This window comes from Cricetulus griseus, chromosome 6 (assembly GCF_003668045.3).
Source record: "Cricetulus griseus strain 17A/GY chromosome 6, alternate assembly CriGri-PICRH-1.0, whole genome shotgun sequence".
Classification (NCBI taxonomy): domain Eukaryota; kingdom Metazoa; phylum Chordata; class Mammalia; order Rodentia; family Cricetidae; genus Cricetulus; species Cricetulus griseus.
In genome coordinates, this window is record NC_048599.1 from 65,660,808 (window position 1) to 65,682,356 (window position 21,549).

General features: G+C 41.8%; 1 protein-coding gene across 1 annotated transcript in view; it reads left to right on the forward strand.

Annotated features, from left to right (window-relative positions):
- The window catches only part of Ryr3 (ryanodine receptor 3), a 465,461-nt gene that overhangs the window by 379,175 nt on the left and 64,737 nt on the right, over positions 1–21,549 (forward strand). The window contains 3 exon segments of the mRNA XM_035447052.1: positions 4,492–4,622; positions 11,029–11,349; positions 13,871–14,111. Coding sequence (XP_035302943.1) covers positions 4,492–4,622; positions 11,029–11,349; positions 13,871–14,111 — 693 coding nt within the window.

Consider the following 21,549-nt stretch of genomic DNA (forward strand, 5'->3'; position numbering starts at 1 on the left):
AGGAGCAAAACACAGAGACAGGGAGAGAAACTCAAAAAGAGGGAGAGCAAGAGAGGAAGACGAAGAGTGAGGGAAAAAGACAGAACATAGCCAAAATAGCAGGGTTATAAAAAAGGATGTTACTGGGGGAGGGAAGGCCTTGATCCAGAGAAGTTCAGAATAGGGGAGGAAGTGAGAAGAGCTACAAAGAGTCAGGATGGTGACATGGAATTTGAAATGTCTTAAGTGTACTTGTGATACCGAGGAAGCCAAGATAGTCATTTTCCTTACTTACTACCAGCAATAAGGGAAACGGCTCCTTTTGCTAGAGTGGAACCAGCTTCCCAATTCCTGAGGCTGGCTTTTGTCTCAGCACCAGAATTCAGGAAATGGAGTTTCCTTTGGACTAACCACCTTTAACTAAACTTTTCTTGACAAAAGACCATCTGTACCTGGGATGTACCTTGTGGTTAGAGAAGATTCTAATCACCTTAGTGATAGGATTGATTGTGAAAAAGAAAAAGTCATAAGACAGAATGAAGATGTTTCTTTCAGAATACTTTCTAGTTAAAGTAATATAGAGAATTACATTAGTCTGTGAAGTTTTCGGACATCAAATTTCAAAGGGTAAGCAAGGGCTTTGTTTATTTGATCATACAAAATTATTGCATTCTCTAATATTGAGACTTTTTTTTTTAATGGATTTAAAGGTTTCAGGGAAGACTTTCCAGAAAACCAAGTTTGGTACTTCATTTCATTACTTTCAATCTCAGTTTTATTTTTAATGGAAACTGTGTTCCCTCCCCCCTTCACATTTTAAATACTTGTTCTGTCCACCCTCCTGACTTCCATTGACCAATCATTTCTGATTTGACATCACACATATCTAAACCACTAAGTTTATTATTAATATTACCATTTAAGACCGAGCCACCACCCCTGCTGTATTTTCTCTGCCCCTTTCCATAGTATTATTGGGAGTATACATGATAGAACTTTAAATCATGAAGAGTATATGTATATAAGTTACTTGTCTTAGTGTTTCGACTGTTGTGAAGAGAAGCTATGGAAACTCTTATAAAGGAAAGCATTTAATTGGGGCTTGGCTTACTCTTCAGAGGTTTGGTTCATTGTCATCATGGCAGGAAGCATGGCACAAAGGTAGACATGTTGCTGGAGAAGTAGCTGAGAATTCTGAATCTGTTTCCACAGACCATGGCAAGAGAGAGTGACACTGAGCCCAGCTTGGGCTTCTGAAACTCCAAAGCCTACCTCCAGTGACATACTTGCCCCAACAAGGTCACACCGATTCCAAAAAGGCCATTCCTCCTAATAGTGTCACTCCCTATGAGCTTATAGGGGCTATTTCAATCAAACCACCATAGTATTATTACTATATTGTAATTTCTTTGTCTTTGTCTGTGTCCTGACAATAGGCATTTGAGAGACTCACTGTCACTACAGCCTTTAAATAAAATTAAAATATTGACAAAGAAATCCTCATAATTGGAAAACTGGGAAGTAATATACTAAAATACATACTGAAACCTCTCTAATAAATCACCCTTGACTTACCTTTCCTGTGAAAAATATTCTACTTGGCAGTAAAAATTAAAGAAAAACAAGTAATTTCCAATGATAAACTGAAAGTACTTTTTTCTTTTCTTTTCCTTCCTTTTTTTTTTTTTTTTTAATGGTTGCTATGGAGCTACCATGCAACTCATACCCAGCCTGGAAGCTTTGCCCACAGCTACATTGCCCCCTGGGGGCACTAATGACTGAAGAAGCCTGTGTCTAGCTCCATCACTCCATGGTCTTGGAGGCCCCAGGTCATTCTCTCTGGCATTTCACAGCCAGAAGTATTAATTGTCAGACTTCTGGGTTTTATTGTGTTAGCAGCTGGGCCAGGAGAGCTGTTGTTTATCTCTCTTGGCTGAGCAGCTAATTAGCATCCGCATGTGTTCCTGCCTAGAGTATGCCCTGTTGAGAAGTTGGTGTGACTCAGATTGTTCAGTAATTAATATCAGAGAAGACAGGGCCATGTCCCTGTCACTGCAGCCCTGCACAACTGGGACTTCTCAACTCTTTTCTCTGCACAAGGCTTGCCTTTATAGCCGCCTAACTTTCCAAACACCCACAATCATGAGCTCATAACTTCAGTTGCCGTAAAAACACAGAACAAGTGGAAGAAGCCATCAGTGTGGCCCCACTTCCCAGTGCCAACTGAAATTTACACTCAAACTTGGGATCCCACCTGATCCCACTTCACACCTGAGTGTCTCCCAGATTCTCTTCCACCTGTGCTTCCCCCCATGACATCCCTTTCCCCTTTCCCCATCATGCTTTCTCATTCTCTTCTTTAAAAGCCATGCAGTAGAGACATCCTGTAACGTCTTACTGACTACTCTGCTGGAACACACTGTGAAATGACCCTTTGTGGACCCTCATCCCTGTCCTCTGAGGGTACTGGCCATTTCAGATCTGAAGTTAAAGCGATGTGATGCTCTTCTCCTCAGGCTGGTCTGTCCTCTTTAACTTGGCCAAAAATGCAAATAAGAAAGATGGGGTGATGAGGAAGACAGTTAAGAGAAATGGGCCTGGTTAGAGGAGGCTCAGAAGTGGGTCTTGGTCTCAGCAGTTTACACACCTCTCCCTCTTTACACTTGCATATCTCCAGAGGAGACTCTGGCAGCATTGGTACACAGCTCAGGGTCTTGGTTTGTCCCAAGGGCACTGCTCTGTCTGTGAAGCCTACTGGATCAGGGGGAGGGGTCATAGGATTCTGATAGCCAAAGCTTTCCCTGGAGGACAAAGATGTGCCATCAGCTAGGGGATGATGGTCTGACTAAGGACCTGCCCTTTGGGGATAATTTGAAAGATATCTTCCTACATACGTCATAGTAAATAAGAGGTCCATTTCTTAAAAGCCAAGCCTGTAATGATAATTCTTTCCACCAGCCGCCTGAGTTCTGCCTGCACGTTAGGGCCCCCAGATAACGCACAGTCTTATCTTAGTGACAATACTGCTGGCCAATGACTAAGATTTCTTATTTGTTAGCTCTGTCTTAAGTATCAACCATAACCACTAATCTATATATTTTATAAAGACTTATTGAGGACACCAGTGACCTGCATCTTCTCTTCCTGGGATCACATTGAGACTCTCCTCTCTACATTTCCCAGAATCCGCCTTCTCTCCTAGTCCTAACTATCTTGCTTCCTTATTGGCCAACAGTGCTTTATCAACCAATAAGACAAACATATACACAGAAGGCCTTCCCCCATCACAAGCCTAAGATGATAAAGGATAAAAATTGCATCTATTAGGTTTTTTTGGGGGGGTTGTTTTGTTTGGTTTTTTTTGTTTTGGGTTTTTTTGTTTTGTTTGGGTTTTTGTTGTTGTTGTTGTTGTTGTTGTTGTTTGTTTGTTTTGTTTTTCGAGACAGGGTTTCTCTGCCTGCCTCTGCCTTCCGGGTGCTAGGAATAAAGGCATGCACCACTAACTGCCTGGCTCTATTAGTCATTTTTTAGAGTGATTTAAAAGATTAATTTTTAAATCAGTTTGGTAACTGAGTGAAGCCTGAGTGGGTTTTTCCAATGAATCCAAAGCTTTAAGCCGATTCAGCCACCCTCTCCCTTTCTCCCCTCTCTAGTCAACTCATTAGTCTTGCATCTTGAGCAGAGCCATTGCGTGCTGGCTGCACAGCCACTGTGCTCCCTCGGGCTGCCCTGCAGATTCTAAGTCTATTCCAAGGGCCTTATCCTTATCATTGTATTTAGAAAGAGTTAGCATTACATTTTAAAATTCAACTCAAATGCAATTCTTTCTCTAACAAAGCTTCGGATTGAAGCCAATCCTTATGATTTGTTTGTAAAGATCTGACTTTTTAAACTGTGCTGCTTCAGGGTTCTATATAGAACACATACTCTGTCTTTGGTCTATATCAGCGAGAAAGGACTTTCACCACCTAGAAGACACCAACATGGCTGACTCTTGTGTGAAAAAATGCTACCACCTCTATAAATCCTTGTTCTCTACTTTCAGAGAATCTATGCTTTTGACATCCCAGCTTCTTAGTGACTGTTGAAATTGTTGGTTCTTGTCACAGTGAGGGGTAACTAACACACAGTCTTGGGTACAGGTTGGGAACTGAAGGGAATCCTACAACTGACAACATGTTCCACAGAATTTTGGTAGTAGGGCATTGACTGTTGGTCCCAAGTGCCCCTTCCCCTTCGGGCTGTTATTTCCATGATGGTTCTGTAACAGCCCCCACAGTATATCATTATATCATCTACAAATTAGGTTCAAAGCAATGATCTCAGTCTAAACCATTAGTATCTGGATAAAGATGGGGAGAGAAAGTGCATGCAGCTTTATTGTGCCTCAAGATGTCCAGTACATTAAAAGCATAGGAAAGTGGTGTGAAACAACTTGAGAAGGGGACCTAACTGGTGTGTGGAGTCAGCATATAGATGGCATCATTTCTAAATGGACTTCTTTGTCTCTAGGCAACGTCCCGCTCTTGGAGAATGTCTGGCTTCTCTGGCAGCTGCCATCCCAGTGGCATTTCTGGAACCCAGCCTTAACCGCTATAATCCCCTCTCAGTCTTCAACACCAAGACTCCCAGGGAGCGGTCTAGTAAGTATCTTCTCACAGAGATCATTAACCCAGGGAATAGGCAGGAAGGTGGTGGCGATGGAACATCAGCCCTGCAGTTTACATGGTGTACTATTAGCTACTTTTCTTGTACCAGATAAAACACCACAAGGAAAGGCATTTTATTGTGGCTTGTGGTTTAAGGAATAAGGTCCTTCTAGGCAGAGAAGGCATGGAGGGGAAGGTATGAGGCTGCTAGGCACAGTGTGTCCACAGTGAGAAAGAGGAGAGACGCTCCATTCACTTTTGTCTTTGTTTTTTGAGACAGGGTTTCACTATATAGCCCTGGCTGTCCTGGTACTAGCACTGTAGACCAGACTGGCCTTGAACTCACAAAGATCTGCCTGCCTCTGCCTCCCAAGTGCTGGGATTAAAGACATGTGCCACCACACACTTTCTCCTTTTATTCACCCTGAGACCTCAGCCCATGGAATGGTGTTGCCCACATTCAGAGTAGGGCTTCCCTCCTCAGCAAAACTTTTCTGGTGATGCCTTCACAGGTGAACTTACAGGTGATTCTAAGTCCCATCAAGTTGACAGAGTTAATCATCACAATGTGAAAGTAGGTAGTGGGTCAGAGTTAGGGGACAGGTTATGGTTATGTCTCTGTCTTGTTGGAGAAATGAGCTTGAATGAGACGTTTTTGTTCATTAGACTTTTGATAGCTCTTTCATACAATGAGGAGACAGTCTGGTTAGATTCTAATGTCCTGCCATCTCAAGACCATGAGGTCTTTTGTCTGCCCCAGGTCTCTATTTCTGATCTGTACCTGGGAATATGACTACCTTTTAGTAGGTTTTATTCAGAAGGGCATCACAACAGGGCATATGCATACTAATAACTAAGTATGCTCTTCAACAGGAGGCTATGCTTCAAAGGATACTGAACACACATTCTCTACCATCATGGAAAATAAGACATTGAATAACACCAGAAGGAACTGTAGTTAAACAAGTAAGAAGCTTTGTTAGCAGCAACATTGACATGCACTAAGCTCTATAACAGAGATTGGTAAATTATGTGCATAGGCCAAATCTGACCCACAGCCTATTTTTGATAAATAAAGATTTATTGGAAAACAACCAATAATCATTAAAGCTAAAATCCAAATAAAATTGTAATCCTCCTGGAGAGTGAAAAGAATTCTATTTGGATTCAGTGTGCTATTAGTTAAATATTGTTATGGGGAGCCCACAAGAGATGACCACTCAGACACACTTTATAGCCAATTCAAATTCTTTATTCTAGCTTGCTGGGACTGCACTCAGGTAATCAGGACCCAAGTGTAGTGCCAACTGTTTAAAGTAAGGGGTTTAATAAAAGCAAAAACCACATCCTGGTATCTTGCTGGCAGGTGCAGGGGGAGGTTTTGTGCAAGCGAGCAGTTTAACAGAAGATAAAATAAGTGGTTAGCTGGAGAGGGAGGTTTGCACAAGCAAACAGTTGAATAGAAGGCAAGTAACTTGTGCTATCTTGACCTCAGATTCCCACAATATAGCTGTGTAATTTTCCATAGGATTCTCCACCAAGAAGATCAAATGCCAGTTAAACCTGAAATGGCCTCAGCACAAATACAAGATGGAGAAATCCCTGTACTATCTTGCCCTGTCACAAGAAGAGAGGCTAGAATAGAAAATCTTCCATAGATATCTCTAATAAATCTTGGGTTCCAATAGAACTATGATAATTTGATGAAATCTGAAGCCCAAACTGCCAAGTTATAGACCTAGTCGGTATTAAGAGAAAGAAGGATACATAGTAAACCATTTTAAATTAGAATCCATCCTATCTTGAGCCAAGATTTTCTTAAATTATGGATATATAGTACACATGAATGGCTACACTCCATATCAATTCCATTTATCTTCAAACATTATTTCTCAAACTGTCATGAGGTCCTAATCACATCTTGTCACCATTGTCCTAACACAGAATGTAGAGTGCTAAAGCACCGAAGCTTTATTCCCTCTTGCTTCTTATTTCACATACTAAGAACACCCTGCCCCCAGAAAGGGTCCCCAGGACAATTTAGGTAAGACCACTAATAATTCTGCTGAGCTAGAATAACAGTGGAGACTGGAAGTTAGCATGGGCTTTGATATATGCCACAGGTATTTACCAATAGAGAACCAGATGTCCCATTCACCAGAGGCAAGGGGAGATAAGGGAAGCTGCTTTCTGGCAGACAGAAGCCTGTTTCACAGGTTTCAGAGGAATGCTACATGTAAGCATGTCCAGCCTGAGTTAAGCCCAGACTGTCATTTGGGAACATCATTGCCTTTTAGGGGGATTGGGAGTTCCCTTGCACCTAATACCTTTCTCCACCAGTAACAAACATACTGTGAGACTTGACATCCAAGTTTGCTTTTCACCATTGGTTTAAATAAGCAAAAACAATCTATTGTAAAAATCATATGTGCATCAGTATGCATTTTGGGATATACAGAATTAGCTGGAGAATGAATGATAGCTTAATGGATCATAAGATAAGAGACTTCATTTATTACAAAATAGGTAGCCTAAGAAGCAAAGAAGGGGAAAGAATGTTTAAGGTAACAAATAATGGCATGTTTTTAAAGTGAATGAACTGATTTATAGTATCAAGCCTTCTGTCAAGTGGATATCTCAATTAATTGATAATTGGTGTTGTGCCAGTAGAGTTAATTATTTTAAAAGCCCAGTAGTCTAAGAAACCTGTAGCATTTTCTTATCCAAAGTTAAGATAAGCCCAAGAAAAAGTTTAATACTGTTTTGTGACATTTATTCAAAATGGCAGAAATCCTTAGTGACATGGACATAGCCTGTTAAACAGAGTATTGAGTTGACAGAAACATCCTGTCACCATACACCTTGCTAACCTTCCACACCCTGTTGGAATAATCAGCCACCAAGAAAAGAGATCCAATTCCAGCATAAGCCATCACCCTATCTTGCAAAGGGGCAGTGCTCTTTGGGTGAAGGGCTGCTAGGAGAACATGACAGTACTCTAGAATCTTACCCAGTGGGGTGTCAGAATAACTGTGTTAAAGATACCTTAAATGCCATCACAAAGCCTTCATCCAGTAGCTGATGGAAGCAGAAGCAGAGATCCACAGCTGAGCACTGAGCCAAACTCCTGGAATTCAGTTATAGAGAGGGAGGAGTGATGAGCAAAGGGATCAAGACCATGCTGGGGAAACCCAGAAACAGCTGCCCTGAGCAAGTGGGAGCTTGTGGACTCCAGACTGACAACTGGGGAACCTGCATAAGACTAAAGTAGGCCCCCTGAATATGGGTGTCAGTGGGTGGGCTTGGGCAGTCCATGGGGCCTCTGATGGTGGAACCAATATTTATCCCTAGTTCATGAAAGGGCTTTTGGAGCCCATTCCCTATGGAGGGATACTCTCTCAGTCTAAATACATGGGGGAGAGCCTTGGTCCTGCCCCAAATGATGAGACAAACTTTGATGATCCCCATGGGAGGCCTCACCCTCCCTGAGGAGTGGATGGGGAGATGGTGGTGGGAAAGGGAGGACAGGAGGAAGAGAAAACTGAGATTGGTATGTAAAATAAGATTTTTTAATTTAAATAAAATTAATTAAAAAAGAAAAGATCACCAGCCCTCCCACTGTGGCTGATGTTTCTAACTCAGTAGACTTAGAGGAGGGCCTGAGGTCCTACATCTCTTATGGGTTAGTTGAGTGAACCCCACCATGAGAACCACTATCTAGAAACTAGAAGGTCAGCATGCTCTAATGACTTTACTAGCACTCTTGTGTCTGCTGCTAACAGCACTCATTTGAGGCTGACTTCAGAGAGCTAATTCATCAGAGTTCGCTGAGTTTATCGTGTGGCATTTGGAGCACAAAACACCTTCTGAATCATAAATGTTGCTTCCATTATTGTGCATATAAATAATTTCTAAAGGTCATTATCATGACTCCAATGCACCAAATGTTAATACCAAAGATGGAAGGAAAAAGACCACCAATCCAAATCATCATGGCCAAATTAATTTTAAAAAGCAATTAATTAATTAATTAAATTGGGATTCTTTTTATTTGTACGCAGGCTGCCTCCCCTTAAGGCAGGGGTTGAGAGGTCAGCTTGGATATGAGGAAGACAAGGCTTTTATAGGTCAAGGATAGGGGGGTTCTAAATGGAGGGTTTGGTGAGGTTATAGGAGCAGAACATAAGCATAACAAATTAGTCCTAACCACCGCCTAAAACAAAGATATGGTTGCAAGGTGGGCATAACAAGGTAGTGGTAACAACAGGCAAGATAGCAAGATAGTCATAGGTGGCCATCTAACCTTTTGACACAAAGGCAGGTTTGCAAGATGGTTATAAACAACTTTTTGAAACAAAGATATGATTGCCATTCCTGGAACAGGCAGTACAGAACCATTTGTAGTTAAGGTTACAGATAGGATATAAGCAATCCTTGAAAAACAGAGGTCTAATCATAAATATAAATGAAACTAGTTTGTCTTTACTATAAGATAGCCGGGCATTGGTGGCTCACGCCTTTAATTCCAGCACTGGGGAGGCAGAGGCAGGTGGATCTCTGTGAGTTCGAGACCAGCCTGGTCTACAAAAGCTAGTTCCAGGATAGGCTCCAAAGCCACAGAGAAACCCTGTCTCGAGAAAAAAAAAAAAAAAAAAAAAAAAAAGAGGACTTTTAAGCCTAAGATGGAGTCAACTACGTGCTCTTACACGGAGAAAGAAGTGCCTGTGGTGGTGTAGTATCTGTGTGACTTTTAAACATAGCACATGAACCTTCTCATTTAAAATTGTAACGGCAAATAAGTGTGTCAGTTGCCTCTGTGGCAGCTGGCATTGTTCTGTATATGGAGCTCCTGCTGGGAAATTTGACTTCTCAGCTCTTAACGGTTTACTTTGAAGGTGTTTATGTAAAATTAACTTGTTTGTCAGGGTCTCCCAAGATTCAAGGTTGTTGTCCACGTTTTCTGCTGCAAAATACAAGACAGGTGCATCCTTTAGCAACAACCAGCATTGCAGTGGACCATAGGTGACATTACAGTCTTTAATCCATTTAGAATTGACTTTTCTACAGGGATTAGAGAGTTTGTATTGGTCACTTATAATGACCAAAAACAACAGATAGATTGTTTACTTTGGTTTATGACTGCAGAGGGCTAGAGTCATGGTGTCAGGGAAAGAAAGCATGGCCTGCCAGCAGGAGCAAGAAGCTGCTGGTTAAATTTTATTTGCATAAAGGAAGAAGAGAGAACAAGTAGGAAGTAGAGAAAGGCTTTAAATCCTCAAATCCCACCAATCAGGGACCCAGTGTTCACATACCTAAGCCTACAGGAGATATTTGTCACTGAAATCACCACCGATATAAATTTAGTTTCATTCTTCTACATGTGGAAAATTAGTTTTCTAGCACCTTTTGCTAAAGAGGCTGCCTTTTCTCCGAGGTATGTTTTTTGACAGGTTTGTAAAAATGTAGATGACTATAACTGCATGAATTTATTCCTGGGTCCTCTATTCTATCCCAATGGTCTGCCTGACTGTTCTGTTATCAGGGCTTCGTTAACAACCTCAAGACACTTACTGTCTTCTACCTATCTTGCAGGGGAAAGTATTCCTTACCTTAAAGGGAACAGGACAAATAATCCTTTTTTGTTGTTTCTATTTTTTTAAATAATAATCTCCTAATCCTCTCTGGTATAATGTTGAAATCTAGTTTCATTTCATCCTGGCTGTTCTTATCCTGTGAATTGACCTCAGTCATTGGAGATGGAGAAAAGGGGGTTAAGTCACTAGTCCCTGTAAATATGCTTTCTTAAACAACAAAGTGAATGACTGACAGGAAGTCAATTAAGTCTCCTGAGGTTATTGATCATTTCTGTTGTAAAGGCAGAAAATCAATCCATGATTTTTTTTTCCCCTCAGTGTATTTTCAACTAGATGCTAAGTATTAGCCGCAGAAGTGTTTGACGGAATGTTTGCCTTATCCTTTTATGGCAGTGCAGAAATCATCTAGGTGAACAAACTATAATTCAGCACCTGAACATTAAGGAGTTATTTTTCCCCTGACACTACCTTTATTGCACAGGACACACCAAGGTCCAATAGGCAAGCCAAGGGAATAGCCAAGAATCTGTGTGCCACAAAGTTGTCTTTTGCACTATCCCTCAGCAGTGTCTCCATGGTGCTTGTTTAACTATACATTTTTAACTTCAGTGTGACATTTAGGAAAATGCCCCTGGAAGCTTCAAGTCTGCACACAAACAACCCAAGTCCTGAGGCTGCTGTCATTCAAGTTCATTCCTTTAAGGCTCTGCAGTGGAAATTTATGTCTAAGACCAAAAGAAGTGTACGCCCCATCACTGTGCCTTTGAATCACTGTGCCTTTCTTCTTCCTGTACTCTCTTGGTCAGTTCTGGGGATGCCAGACAAGGTGGAGGAGATGTGTCCTGATATCCCCCAGCTGGAAGGCCTGATGAAGGAAATCAATAGGTTGGCCGAGTCAGGTGCCCGCTATACAGAGATGCCCCATGTCATTGAAGTGATCTTACCCATGCTCTGCAACTACCTGTCTTACTGGTGGGAGCGGGGACCTGAGAACCTGACCCCCAGCACAGGGCCCTGCTGCACCAAGGTCACCTCCGAACACCTCAGCCTCATCCTGGGCAACATCCTGAAAATCATCAACAACAACCTAGGCATTGATGAGGCCTCCTGGATGAAGCGTATCGCAGGTACCAATGTCCTTTCTCTCAGTCTTTGACCCTGGAGTTAAAGCAGCCAGATTCTCTTTTTAACTCTTGTTAGTTCTGTGATTATTTTGAGCAAGTTCTGTTGTGTTTTTTAAATCATCTACCTCCCATTTGCTTAACAGCATTCTCAGGACTGGGGATGTAACATGTTTTGTGGAGTACTTGCTTAGCATGTATGAAGCCCTAGGTTCAATCCCCAGCAGTGCATAAACCATCTGTGTTGGTACAGCCCTGTAATGTGAACACTTAGGAGGTAGAGGTAGGATGATCAGAAGTTCAAGGCCAGCCTTGGCTACATGGGAATTCAAGGCCAGCCTGGGCCAAGTAATACCCTGTCTCAAACAAAAACAACACGGGAAACTAAATGGACATACTTTTCTCGAGTCTTTACCCCAACCCTACACCCCTACTAATCCAGACCCTTCAAATCTTCAGGGAGCCCTTTAGATCAGCTATGCTCCACTGTGATAATCATTCCCTTATTTGTTTGGGGTGCTTAAGAAACTCACTGGCTCTTCTGTTACTAATTATCTATAATGTATGGGTAAGTAACCCTTTGCATTTGGCATTTATGTAAAACTCAGTCCCATCAGGGCTGAACTAAGTTTCTCAATGTCATTCAGTATTTGCATTTCACTTTGTGCTTTCTAAGACTGACTTGAATGTAGCTAATAATAGCAGCACTTTGTTTTGTTGATTTTTTTCCCTCTCTTTGTATTCCTCTTTAACTTCTGGCATGCAGTAGGCTCTTAATGAATGTTATTAGCCAATTTTCTGTTCTTGAAGCAAGCAAAAGAGGCAAAGTTTTGGAAAATGGTGTACTTCACACAGTTAAGAAACCATGAATATTTAGCATCCTGTGTGTCAAACTAGAGTCTGGGGAACTCAACAACGTGGAAAATCGTTGTTTTTGATGCCGCTTCAGTTTAGATCATGGAGTCCACAACAACCTCTGGAACCATGACTTGCCAAAGCTAGGCTACAGGGAACACAACACTGCATAGTGCCTTTACCTGTCAAATGAATAGACATATTACCAAAAGAAGTGGGAAATACTCCTACCTCCTTTCTGCCTCAGAAATGAGCTGAGATTAAAATTATAACTATTTTGATTGCTGGATAACACAGACCCTGTAGACATATAATAAGCCGAGTAGACAGCCCCCTATTACCAATTACCCAAAAAAGGGTGTTAATCAATCACAAGGCAATTTGATGGGTTCTCATCTATGAACCTGAGTTGAGAGAAGGCTGCTCCCAAGAGTACCTGTCACTGTTCTGAGGGGCACTGATGGAAAAAGAACTTAAACTGTCCCTTCTGCAGCAAACCAGATCTCATTCAGTGAGGCCTCTTGAGGCCTGGTGACTGGCCCAAGTTTTAAGTAGTAACTTCAAGCTCAATTAGGTACGCCAGCAGTCCTATGCTTGGGAGAGTCCTGAGAAGCCAGGACTCCTTGGCTAATCTAGGTCATCATAAAGCTACCTTTGCCTCATCTGATTGAAGCTATCTCTTTCTCTTTTATTAGAAAAGCAAAAACATAAAGAAAAATGAGATGAAAAAGAAAAGCCCCTGGAATGTAGCTCTTCGTAATTGAATTTCCCTAAGCTAAAGAAATGTCAAAATGGACATTTGAATGTCCATCATCAATGATTCAGCATTCTTTCATTTCATTTCACTTTTTTCCTGCAGTTACCCTGATTCTTATATTCAGACTATTCAGTTCAGCTGGCCTACCTCATAACAGTATAATCAGTATCTAGTCACGGGGATATAAGAAATAGGATAGGATGTGTGGGTTTCTATCTTTCTTCTTACAAAAGGCCAGTATTGTAGTCCCTCTTATTCCTTGTTCAGCTTCTTTAATTATAGCAATACCCCAGTCTTTCCAAACCCATGTTTAGCTCCCTCCCTTGAAGCCCAAAGAAGATGCCAGTGCTGAGGACTTAGAACTTGACTGGGCTATTGTGCTTTGGGCTGATTTTTTTTTTAAATGAAATAATTAGAAAGCATGTATATACATCGATATAAGCATACATATATATTTTGTTTTTAACACACAATAATTGTACACATGTGTGGCACAGCATGACTTTCAGTGCACAGATCAGGGTGACTGACATATCTATCACCTCGATAGAAGGAATGCACCCCATGCTCCCTCCCAGGTCAGCACGGTACTGAATTTTATGAATGAAAGGCTTCCTTCAGGGACATAAAATCTAGCTGTTGGAACAAGACCTACATGGACAACTGTCAGATGGTGAGGAATCCATGTGGGGAGGGGCTCCTGTGGCCTGGAGGAGCTGAGTAGTGTTTCGACCTTCTGCAGCTGTCCTAGATCCCAGCATCCACTGTGGACTTTTATGAGAGGGAAATAAAAAGGATTAAAGGGGGGAGCTAGACACAGGTGCTGTCCTGGGTTGACGGATTCCTCAGCCTCACCTTTCATTGTTATTAACGGTCACAACATTAAGGAATAAGGTGTTTTGTTTGCAAATTCAGTGTATGCACAGCCAATCATCAGCAAAGCCAGGCCTGATCTGCTGAGAAGCCACTTCATCCCCACCCTGGAGAAGCTAAAGAAGAAGGCGGTCAAGACGGTGCAGGAGGAGGAGCAGCTGAAGACTGATGGCAAGGGGGACACCCAAGAGGCTGAGCTCCTCATCCTAGATGAATTTGCGGTCCTCTGCAGGGACCTCTACGCCTTCTACCCCATGCTCATCCGCTATGTGGACAACAACAGGTATGAAAGAGATCTCCAGAAGCTGCCTGCTGCTCTCTGGGGCTGGTTTGGGCAATCAAACAGCATGGAAAGGTGATCTTGTTGCCAGGGAGATGAGGAAAGACACAGCTGCCACTACCAGTCTCCCCACCAATAATCAAAAACTATGTACAGTGATTTCCTTGACAAGTGATTCTGTATGAATTGAGACATGTGTCCTTATGGGCCGCTAGGAGGCCAGGGGAGCTGGTTGAATAGGACTGCACTAACTCATTTTGGCCCTTCTGCTATTTACTCATATATTCATCCAGCGGATGTCCTTGACTATGCCTGGCACAACTCAAGGCCTTGAGGGAGGGGACATACTCTTTAGCATAGACGCATTCATTCCGGCACAGATAGGCACAGACAATTAAAAAGTAAAAATAAAACATAGTAAAACCTATTGAGAGAAGTAAAAAGAATTAGGAGAGCAGGTAGAATGGAGTGGCAATTCTAACTGTGATGCTACTGGGAAAGCAGCATTTGAGCAAAGCCTTGCAGGAAGTACGAGGCTACAAATCATAAAGGTCCAGAACAAGAGGATTGTGGGAAGAAGGACTATGGGTGGAAGCCCTCAGGAAACAGTGTGTTCTGGATGTTCAATAGTTGAAATGTTTGAATGTCATAATTCAGGAAATTAATTCTTATAATACCAGAAATTTTCTGTATGAGTCATCCTTTATCCAAAGCCAATATGTTCATTTGGCATATGAAATTTAATTGTGATATAATGAATAGTAATTTGAGGTAGATGAAGGCCTGTAGTCCTGTATGTCTATAAGGAGTGCAAGGTATTTGTAGAATAAGCACAGATACTTTCAGGGAAACTTAAGACGTAGTATTGAAGACCCTTACTATATTAGTTACCTTCCTCCAGGCTATGAGCAGATAACTGTTGAGAAGCAATTTAAGGAAGGGTTTATTCTGGCTCATGGTCTATCAAGGAGGGGAAGGTAAGGCAGTGGCACCTTACTTATGTCTGGGTGGATAAGGGAGCTGAGAAAGGCGATTGTCATGGTCCATTGGTTTTCCCCTTTTTTCCTCATTTATTCAGTCTGGGACCCCAGTCCAGGAAATGGTACCACCTACCTTCAGGGTGGGTCTCCTCCTGTTATATAATCCTCTCCAGAAATACCTTTATAGATACACCCAAATTTGAGCCTCACTAATTCCTTAGGCATTTCTTTAAAAAAAATTTAACCTTTATTTTTATTTATTTATTTATTTTATTTTGGGGTTCTTTGAGACAGAGTTTCTCTGTGTAGCCCTTGCTGTCCTGGAACTCACCTGCCTCTGCCTGCCTCCAGAGTGCTGAGATTAAAGGCGTATGCCACCACTGCCCAGCTTTAACCTTTGTATTTATTTTATGTGAATAGTTGTTCTGCCTACATATGTGTCTACACACCATGTGTGTGTGTGTTATACCCTGGGACTGGAGTTACTGACAGTTATGAGCTGTCATGTGGGTACTAGGAATTGAACTTAGGTTCTCTGGAAGAGCAATCAATGCTCTTACCCCCTGAGCCATCTCTCCAGCTCTCTTCCTGGGGATTTAACTCAATCAAGTTAATAACCAAAATTAATCATCACAAATCCACCCCTTGTCAACTTGGCACACAAATGTGTCACTTTAAACTGTAATATTTGACCTTTGCTTTTTCCCTACCTACAATCAAATGTGCATTCCCACACTGGTTCTCCACTCCAATAGCATAGCAACAGGATACCCAACAATGTGCACTAATTCTGACCCTGCCTACAGTTAGTATAGTCCTGTTTGTAAGAATTATCAACTTCAAACACCAGTCATATTTGGGGTGCCCATAGGTTGGGATAGTAGAGTGTTCGTATAGGATTCTAAACATAAAATTGCTAACAAATACTTCAAGCGTTAACTCACAATTGAAGTTACATGCACTGAGCCCACATAAGACTGGCCATTTCAACAATCTGTCAAAAACAAGAGTATATCACAGGGACCTACTTTTACTTCAGAATGATTAGATAATGATAGATTTTGGGAGAGGAGAGATCACTGTCTTTAGCTGTGTGTCCTCTGCTGAGCCCACCAGGTTCCAAAGGATAACTCTAAACCCGTGGTCACTAAAATGCCTGTTTATTCTCAGTAGATTACAAAACAAGTAGATAATAATGTAAGAGAGAAAGATTTATAGGAAAGGCAGGAATGGCAAGGTGGGGGACAGGAATTGACAGCATGCATTGTGTCTATGTGTCTAAGAACAAATTTAATAAAAACTTACATTAAAGCCGGGTGGTGGTGGCACACACCTTTAATCCCAGTACTAGGAAGTCAGAGGCAGACAGACATCTATGAGTTCGAGGCAGCCTAGTCTTCAGCTTGAGTTCTAGGCTAGCCAGGGCTACACAGTGAAACCCTGTCTTGAAAAACAAAACAAAGTTAAAAGGAGGTGACCAGGCTAGCCATAGTTTTGTTGTGCAGAATATAAACTTGGATTTCTTGATCCCATCCTCAGAATGATTCATAATGAAAAAGGCCTGGCTCTGGGACAAAACCCCATAATAAGAGAAAATGGTGTAATACATGCTTATATGGGGAAATGAGTTCATTATAGTTTTGACTGAAACTGAGGAGAAAATTCTCAATCTGTCTGTGAGGCCCATGACAATGGTCTAGTTTACAGAAAAAAAAAGGAAACAAAAGCCAGAAAATGTGCATATTTGATTTAACTGAGGGCTCAAGTTAACAGTGGTGAGAGATAAGGCCCTCTCTTGGGAAAGCCCAGAGCTCATGTGACTAGCTACTTCCACTCTCAGTCTGGTCTTTCTTGTAGGCATTCCAATCCTTTAGGACCTCCACAGAACTCAAGAAAGCACTTATGATTACTGATTTATTAGAAAGAATACAACTCAGGATCATCTGAATAGAAATACAAAGGTTTGAGGCTGCACAGAGTGTCCATGCTCTCTCCAGGGGTGGCGGCCTCTTGGCACATCTACGTGGTCACCAGTCTAGAAGCCCCAGAAACTCGTTGTTCAGGAGTTTGTAGTGGTGGTGGTGGTATTTTGTTATGCTTTCCTTTGCTTTGCTTTGTTGTACTTGGCAATGGGCCTAGGCTAGTTTGCCTGATGGGCCAGTGCTCTACCATTGATCAGCAGCCTTGATCTTTAGCAGTTTTATACATGTTGTTGACTATATCAATAGCCACTGGTGTGCGAGTTTGAACTGAATCCTCTCAATTTATCCCATGAGATTAGGAAAGTTCTGACCTGATAATCTGACTCTAACTAGCACTCGAAAGTTCTAGTCTATCTAGGGACCAGGGACTTCCCTGAAGTTATCCAGCTATTACCTCAGCAACATAGCCTCATGTCATTCATACACCCAGCTATTACCAAAAGGTTATGAAGAATTGTTCCTACTGCTCAGGACCCCCTTTGCCAGAAACAGAAGCAAAGACTAAGTGTGTATTTCACTGTAATAAAAGCCCTTAAAGTTGAAAGACTTATCATCAGGGGGTGCTAGAAGGGATGCTAAAAGAATTGAGAGAACATAACTAACTTTTGGAGTTGTTTCCCAGTCTGCCACTGCAGGAGATTTGTATTCATTTTAGCATTTATCTTTATACCATAAATTGTACTTGATGTAATTTGAATGAACTTACTTATATTTAGGATTTGAAAGAAAGCATCATCTGTATACATATTGTCTCTCCACATAAACACACACATATATATAAACACATATGCATAAATATGTACATTAAGACTAGAATAGTGTATTTCCTTTCCTGGCTACAGGATATTATAGTCATTTTGACAAAGGAACTCTGCTCTTAGAGTATCAACTTTAGTCATTTCCGATAACGTAATTATGTTAGCAATTTAAAGAAGAAATTTGTCAGAGTTTGAGGTGAAAACAAAAATAAAAGTGGAGCAAGATTGCTCCTGGAATAGCTTTTGAATTGCGTCTGTCACCACGGATGATCAAGACTCAAGACAGAGCGTGTTCTGTTTACAGAGTGCTTGACAGTTGCTAAAAATGGCAATGTCAGAGAGTCTTTGAGATCATCATTAATTCATTCATCTCCACTTTTCAACCTGTTCTTCCCTGAGCGTCACAGCCATGTGAGCCTGCTTAGAAATACATCCTTCTAACATGAGTGCCTGTCCCTTCAAAGACCTTTGTAGCAGCGAAAGCAAAAAGCATTTTAAACTATGCTAAGTGTGAGGTGTAGAAAAAATATCTAGAGTGTTGGTCATGGGGGCGCATGCCTGTAATTGCAGCCCTTAAAAGGCTGAGGCAAAAGGTATACTAAGACTTCAGCCTAGGCTACTCATAAGACCCTCAAAAAAAAAAAAAATACAGAACAACTGTATTAAGTTGACTATTTTCAAGGTTATGGCTACCATTATTATAAAAGTAATTCTTACATTCGAAGAGACCGAGGCCTTTGTTGGTCCTCAAAGCCAGAGTTAATGATACACCTTAAGGTCACTTAAGACTTCAGACTGCTGTCCTACTGTTTACTCAGCCTGTTTGTTTAACCTGCCTGTAAGTGAACAATGTAGCAACCAAGGACACTTGCCTTGGATTTCCATGCAATCAACTTTTGCGTCCTAAATTAATTCACAGCTATAATGTATTCTTTCATGCCCCAATCCTGGAGTAATGCATGTGTGTTTGACCATATGTTGTGATAATCATTTCCTGAAAACGGCAATTACAAGTAGAAAGCCATCATAAAATGGATAGCCACCCCAAATGTTGAACAAAACATTCAGATATTGTTTGATAATGTGTGTTTGTTATCTGGGTCAATTAGAGTCAGTGACTTAATCATTTATGAAACTGTTAAAGATTTCTGTAAAATGTCCATCATTCCATCTCCCTGTGATACTTTCTGTGCTGTTCAATGAAGGAAAGAACAAAACACTTTGTTGGGGACAGACACATATGGACAGACAGACACAGGGACAGATTTGCAAGACAGCCTTCAGATAGGTATAGATTCAGACTCCTAAAACAGGCAAACAGGATGAAGGAAGGAAGATGTAGGGAGAGTGAATTAGAAAAGTCAAATCTGGCTTGCTCTTAGTCAAGTGATACCAAGAGGAAGCGCTTTGATTTCTGCCCTTAATTCGACACCGACACATTATTGGTGACTGAGTTTATTATTAATGCATTCAAACAAATGCAGGAGGACAGTTGGGATTGTGAGGTAATAAAGTGAGGTTTATTTTTGCCTCCCCTTCTAATCTTTCCTTGAATCTTTTGTTACCCTTGTCCCCTCCCATAATCTTTTCCCCCAATCAAAGAATGTTCTTGCCTCTTCTTTATCTGAGAACATGTGCTTGCTCGTCAGGCAACAAAACTTGGAAATTAAAAGACTTTTAAGAATGGAAAAGAAAAGGCTTGCCCCATCCTGGGATTTTCTGCCCATTGTCTCACTGTGGATAGAGTTTTGAGAGAGAGAAGTCATCATCTTTTTCCTTAGAGTCAGTCTTGAATAAACCCACTTCACCAAAATCTGTCCCTGGAGTTTTCAGTAGAGTGGAGAGCAGCAAGTAGTACAGACTTTAGGATCCAGTAGTCCTTTCTCCATCCGAAAGAACCAACTGACTCTGGGTGATGGATGGAGGAGTTAGTTGGCAGACTGCAATCACCTCATGTTTCCTCCACCTGGCTGGATAAGTGTCACTTCCCTTCTCCTGCAGAGATGTCCTGTATGTTTGCATAGCCCAGTGCTGGGAAGAAGTAGAAGGCAGAAACAATCTTACTTTGCACACAGTCCCATCCGTGCTTCAAACTGTCTTGAGCTCGGCTTGTAGCTCTTACCTGTTCTAACTTTGCTCTCTATTGCCAGAGAAAATTAATCTTTCATGTGGCAACACTTGGAAATATTGAAACAACTCCATGCCCATTCTTCCTCTCTTTTTCTTCATTGTATTAAGCCTTTATACCTCCTGCAGCCCTATGGGATGGTGTTTAAATCTTTGGAAAAGAAGTTCCCATTGGTCAGTGTTGAGTCTGAAGCTAGCAGGATACAAAAGAACTCCAGGTGTTTTGTGAGCAGATCAGGGAACATCAGCCACCCATCTGCTCTTGCCTAGAGACAGAAGTCATGACAGATTCAAGTCTCTAAAAGAGCAGAGGTCTTTTGCCTCCTTTTTGGGAAACAAAAGCATATAGGACATAAATATGGACTCAGTCTTGTGATTTTTGGTTAAAAATACCTCCGAAGCTATTAAATTAAATCTTGTGCAGTGGCCATCTCAGACTGAGACCTGTGTGGAGTGAAACCTTGTAGTAACACAGAGAGAAGCTCTCACCTCTGACAGCCTGACCCTGAACACAAGTGTACAACCTCAGTATGTTTCAAAACTTGGGAACTTTTCATTTTGAAAATGTAAGTGTGAGTCTCCTTACTCTTACAATTGCTCATGATTCTATTCAATCCTTTTTGGGGGCATGTGGAGCTTGAAACAAGGTCTTGCTAATGTAACCCAGATTTAAGCTACGTTATGGTAATCCAAGCACACTTTCCAGTTTGGCTATCCTCAAACTCGTAGTAATCCTAATGGCTCAGCCTCCTCAGAGCTGGGATTACAGGTATACACAACTGTTGGTAACACAGGGTCGTAATTATCAGTTTATGTTTAGACAACATGGCCATGATATGGATACCCAGCACAGGTCAAGATGGCTAACACTAGTCGAGCGTTGGTGGTGCACACCTTTAATCTCAGCACTCGGGAGGCAGAGGCAGGCGGATCTCTGTGAGTTCAAGGCCAGCCTGGTCTCCAGAGCGAGTGCCAGGATAAGGCTCCACAGCTACACAGAGAAACCCTGTCTCGAACCCCCCCCCCCAAAAAAGATGGCTAACACTAGACATCTGTGGGGCTGTATGTCTGCCAGCACACAAAGGTGGACACCCAATGTCCACAGAACACAAAAGTATGTAGTGATGTAATGTGTTATGTAACTATTTCTGGCAAAATGCCACTTTTGTGTGGGTTCTTTATAAGCATGGCCTTGGGGTCAAAACCAGAGACTTCACCTTCACCAGCCTGTCAGTATGTGTGCCTATCTGCAGGCATCTTAGCCTACTTCTGTATGCCCTGTGTAGCAGTCTATCTGTATGCCCTCGTGTACTGGGTGCCTGCCAGCATCTGGCTGCCTAGCAGTCTGTATAACAGCAGCCTTCACCCAGAGTGAATAGAGTATATCTTCTCTGCCTGCAGCGCCTCACATGAGTCTCCTCTTCCCCTGGCATCACAGATAGGAACCTGGGTACCATCCTCAGCTTAAGATTCTGTTCTCAAAGCTTCTTGCTTTTCTGTTAAAACACTCAGTTATTTCACCTACTGGGATTGCTTCCCTCACCATCTAACATGGAAAAGTCCCAATTCATGAGCTCTAAACTGACTCTCCTTT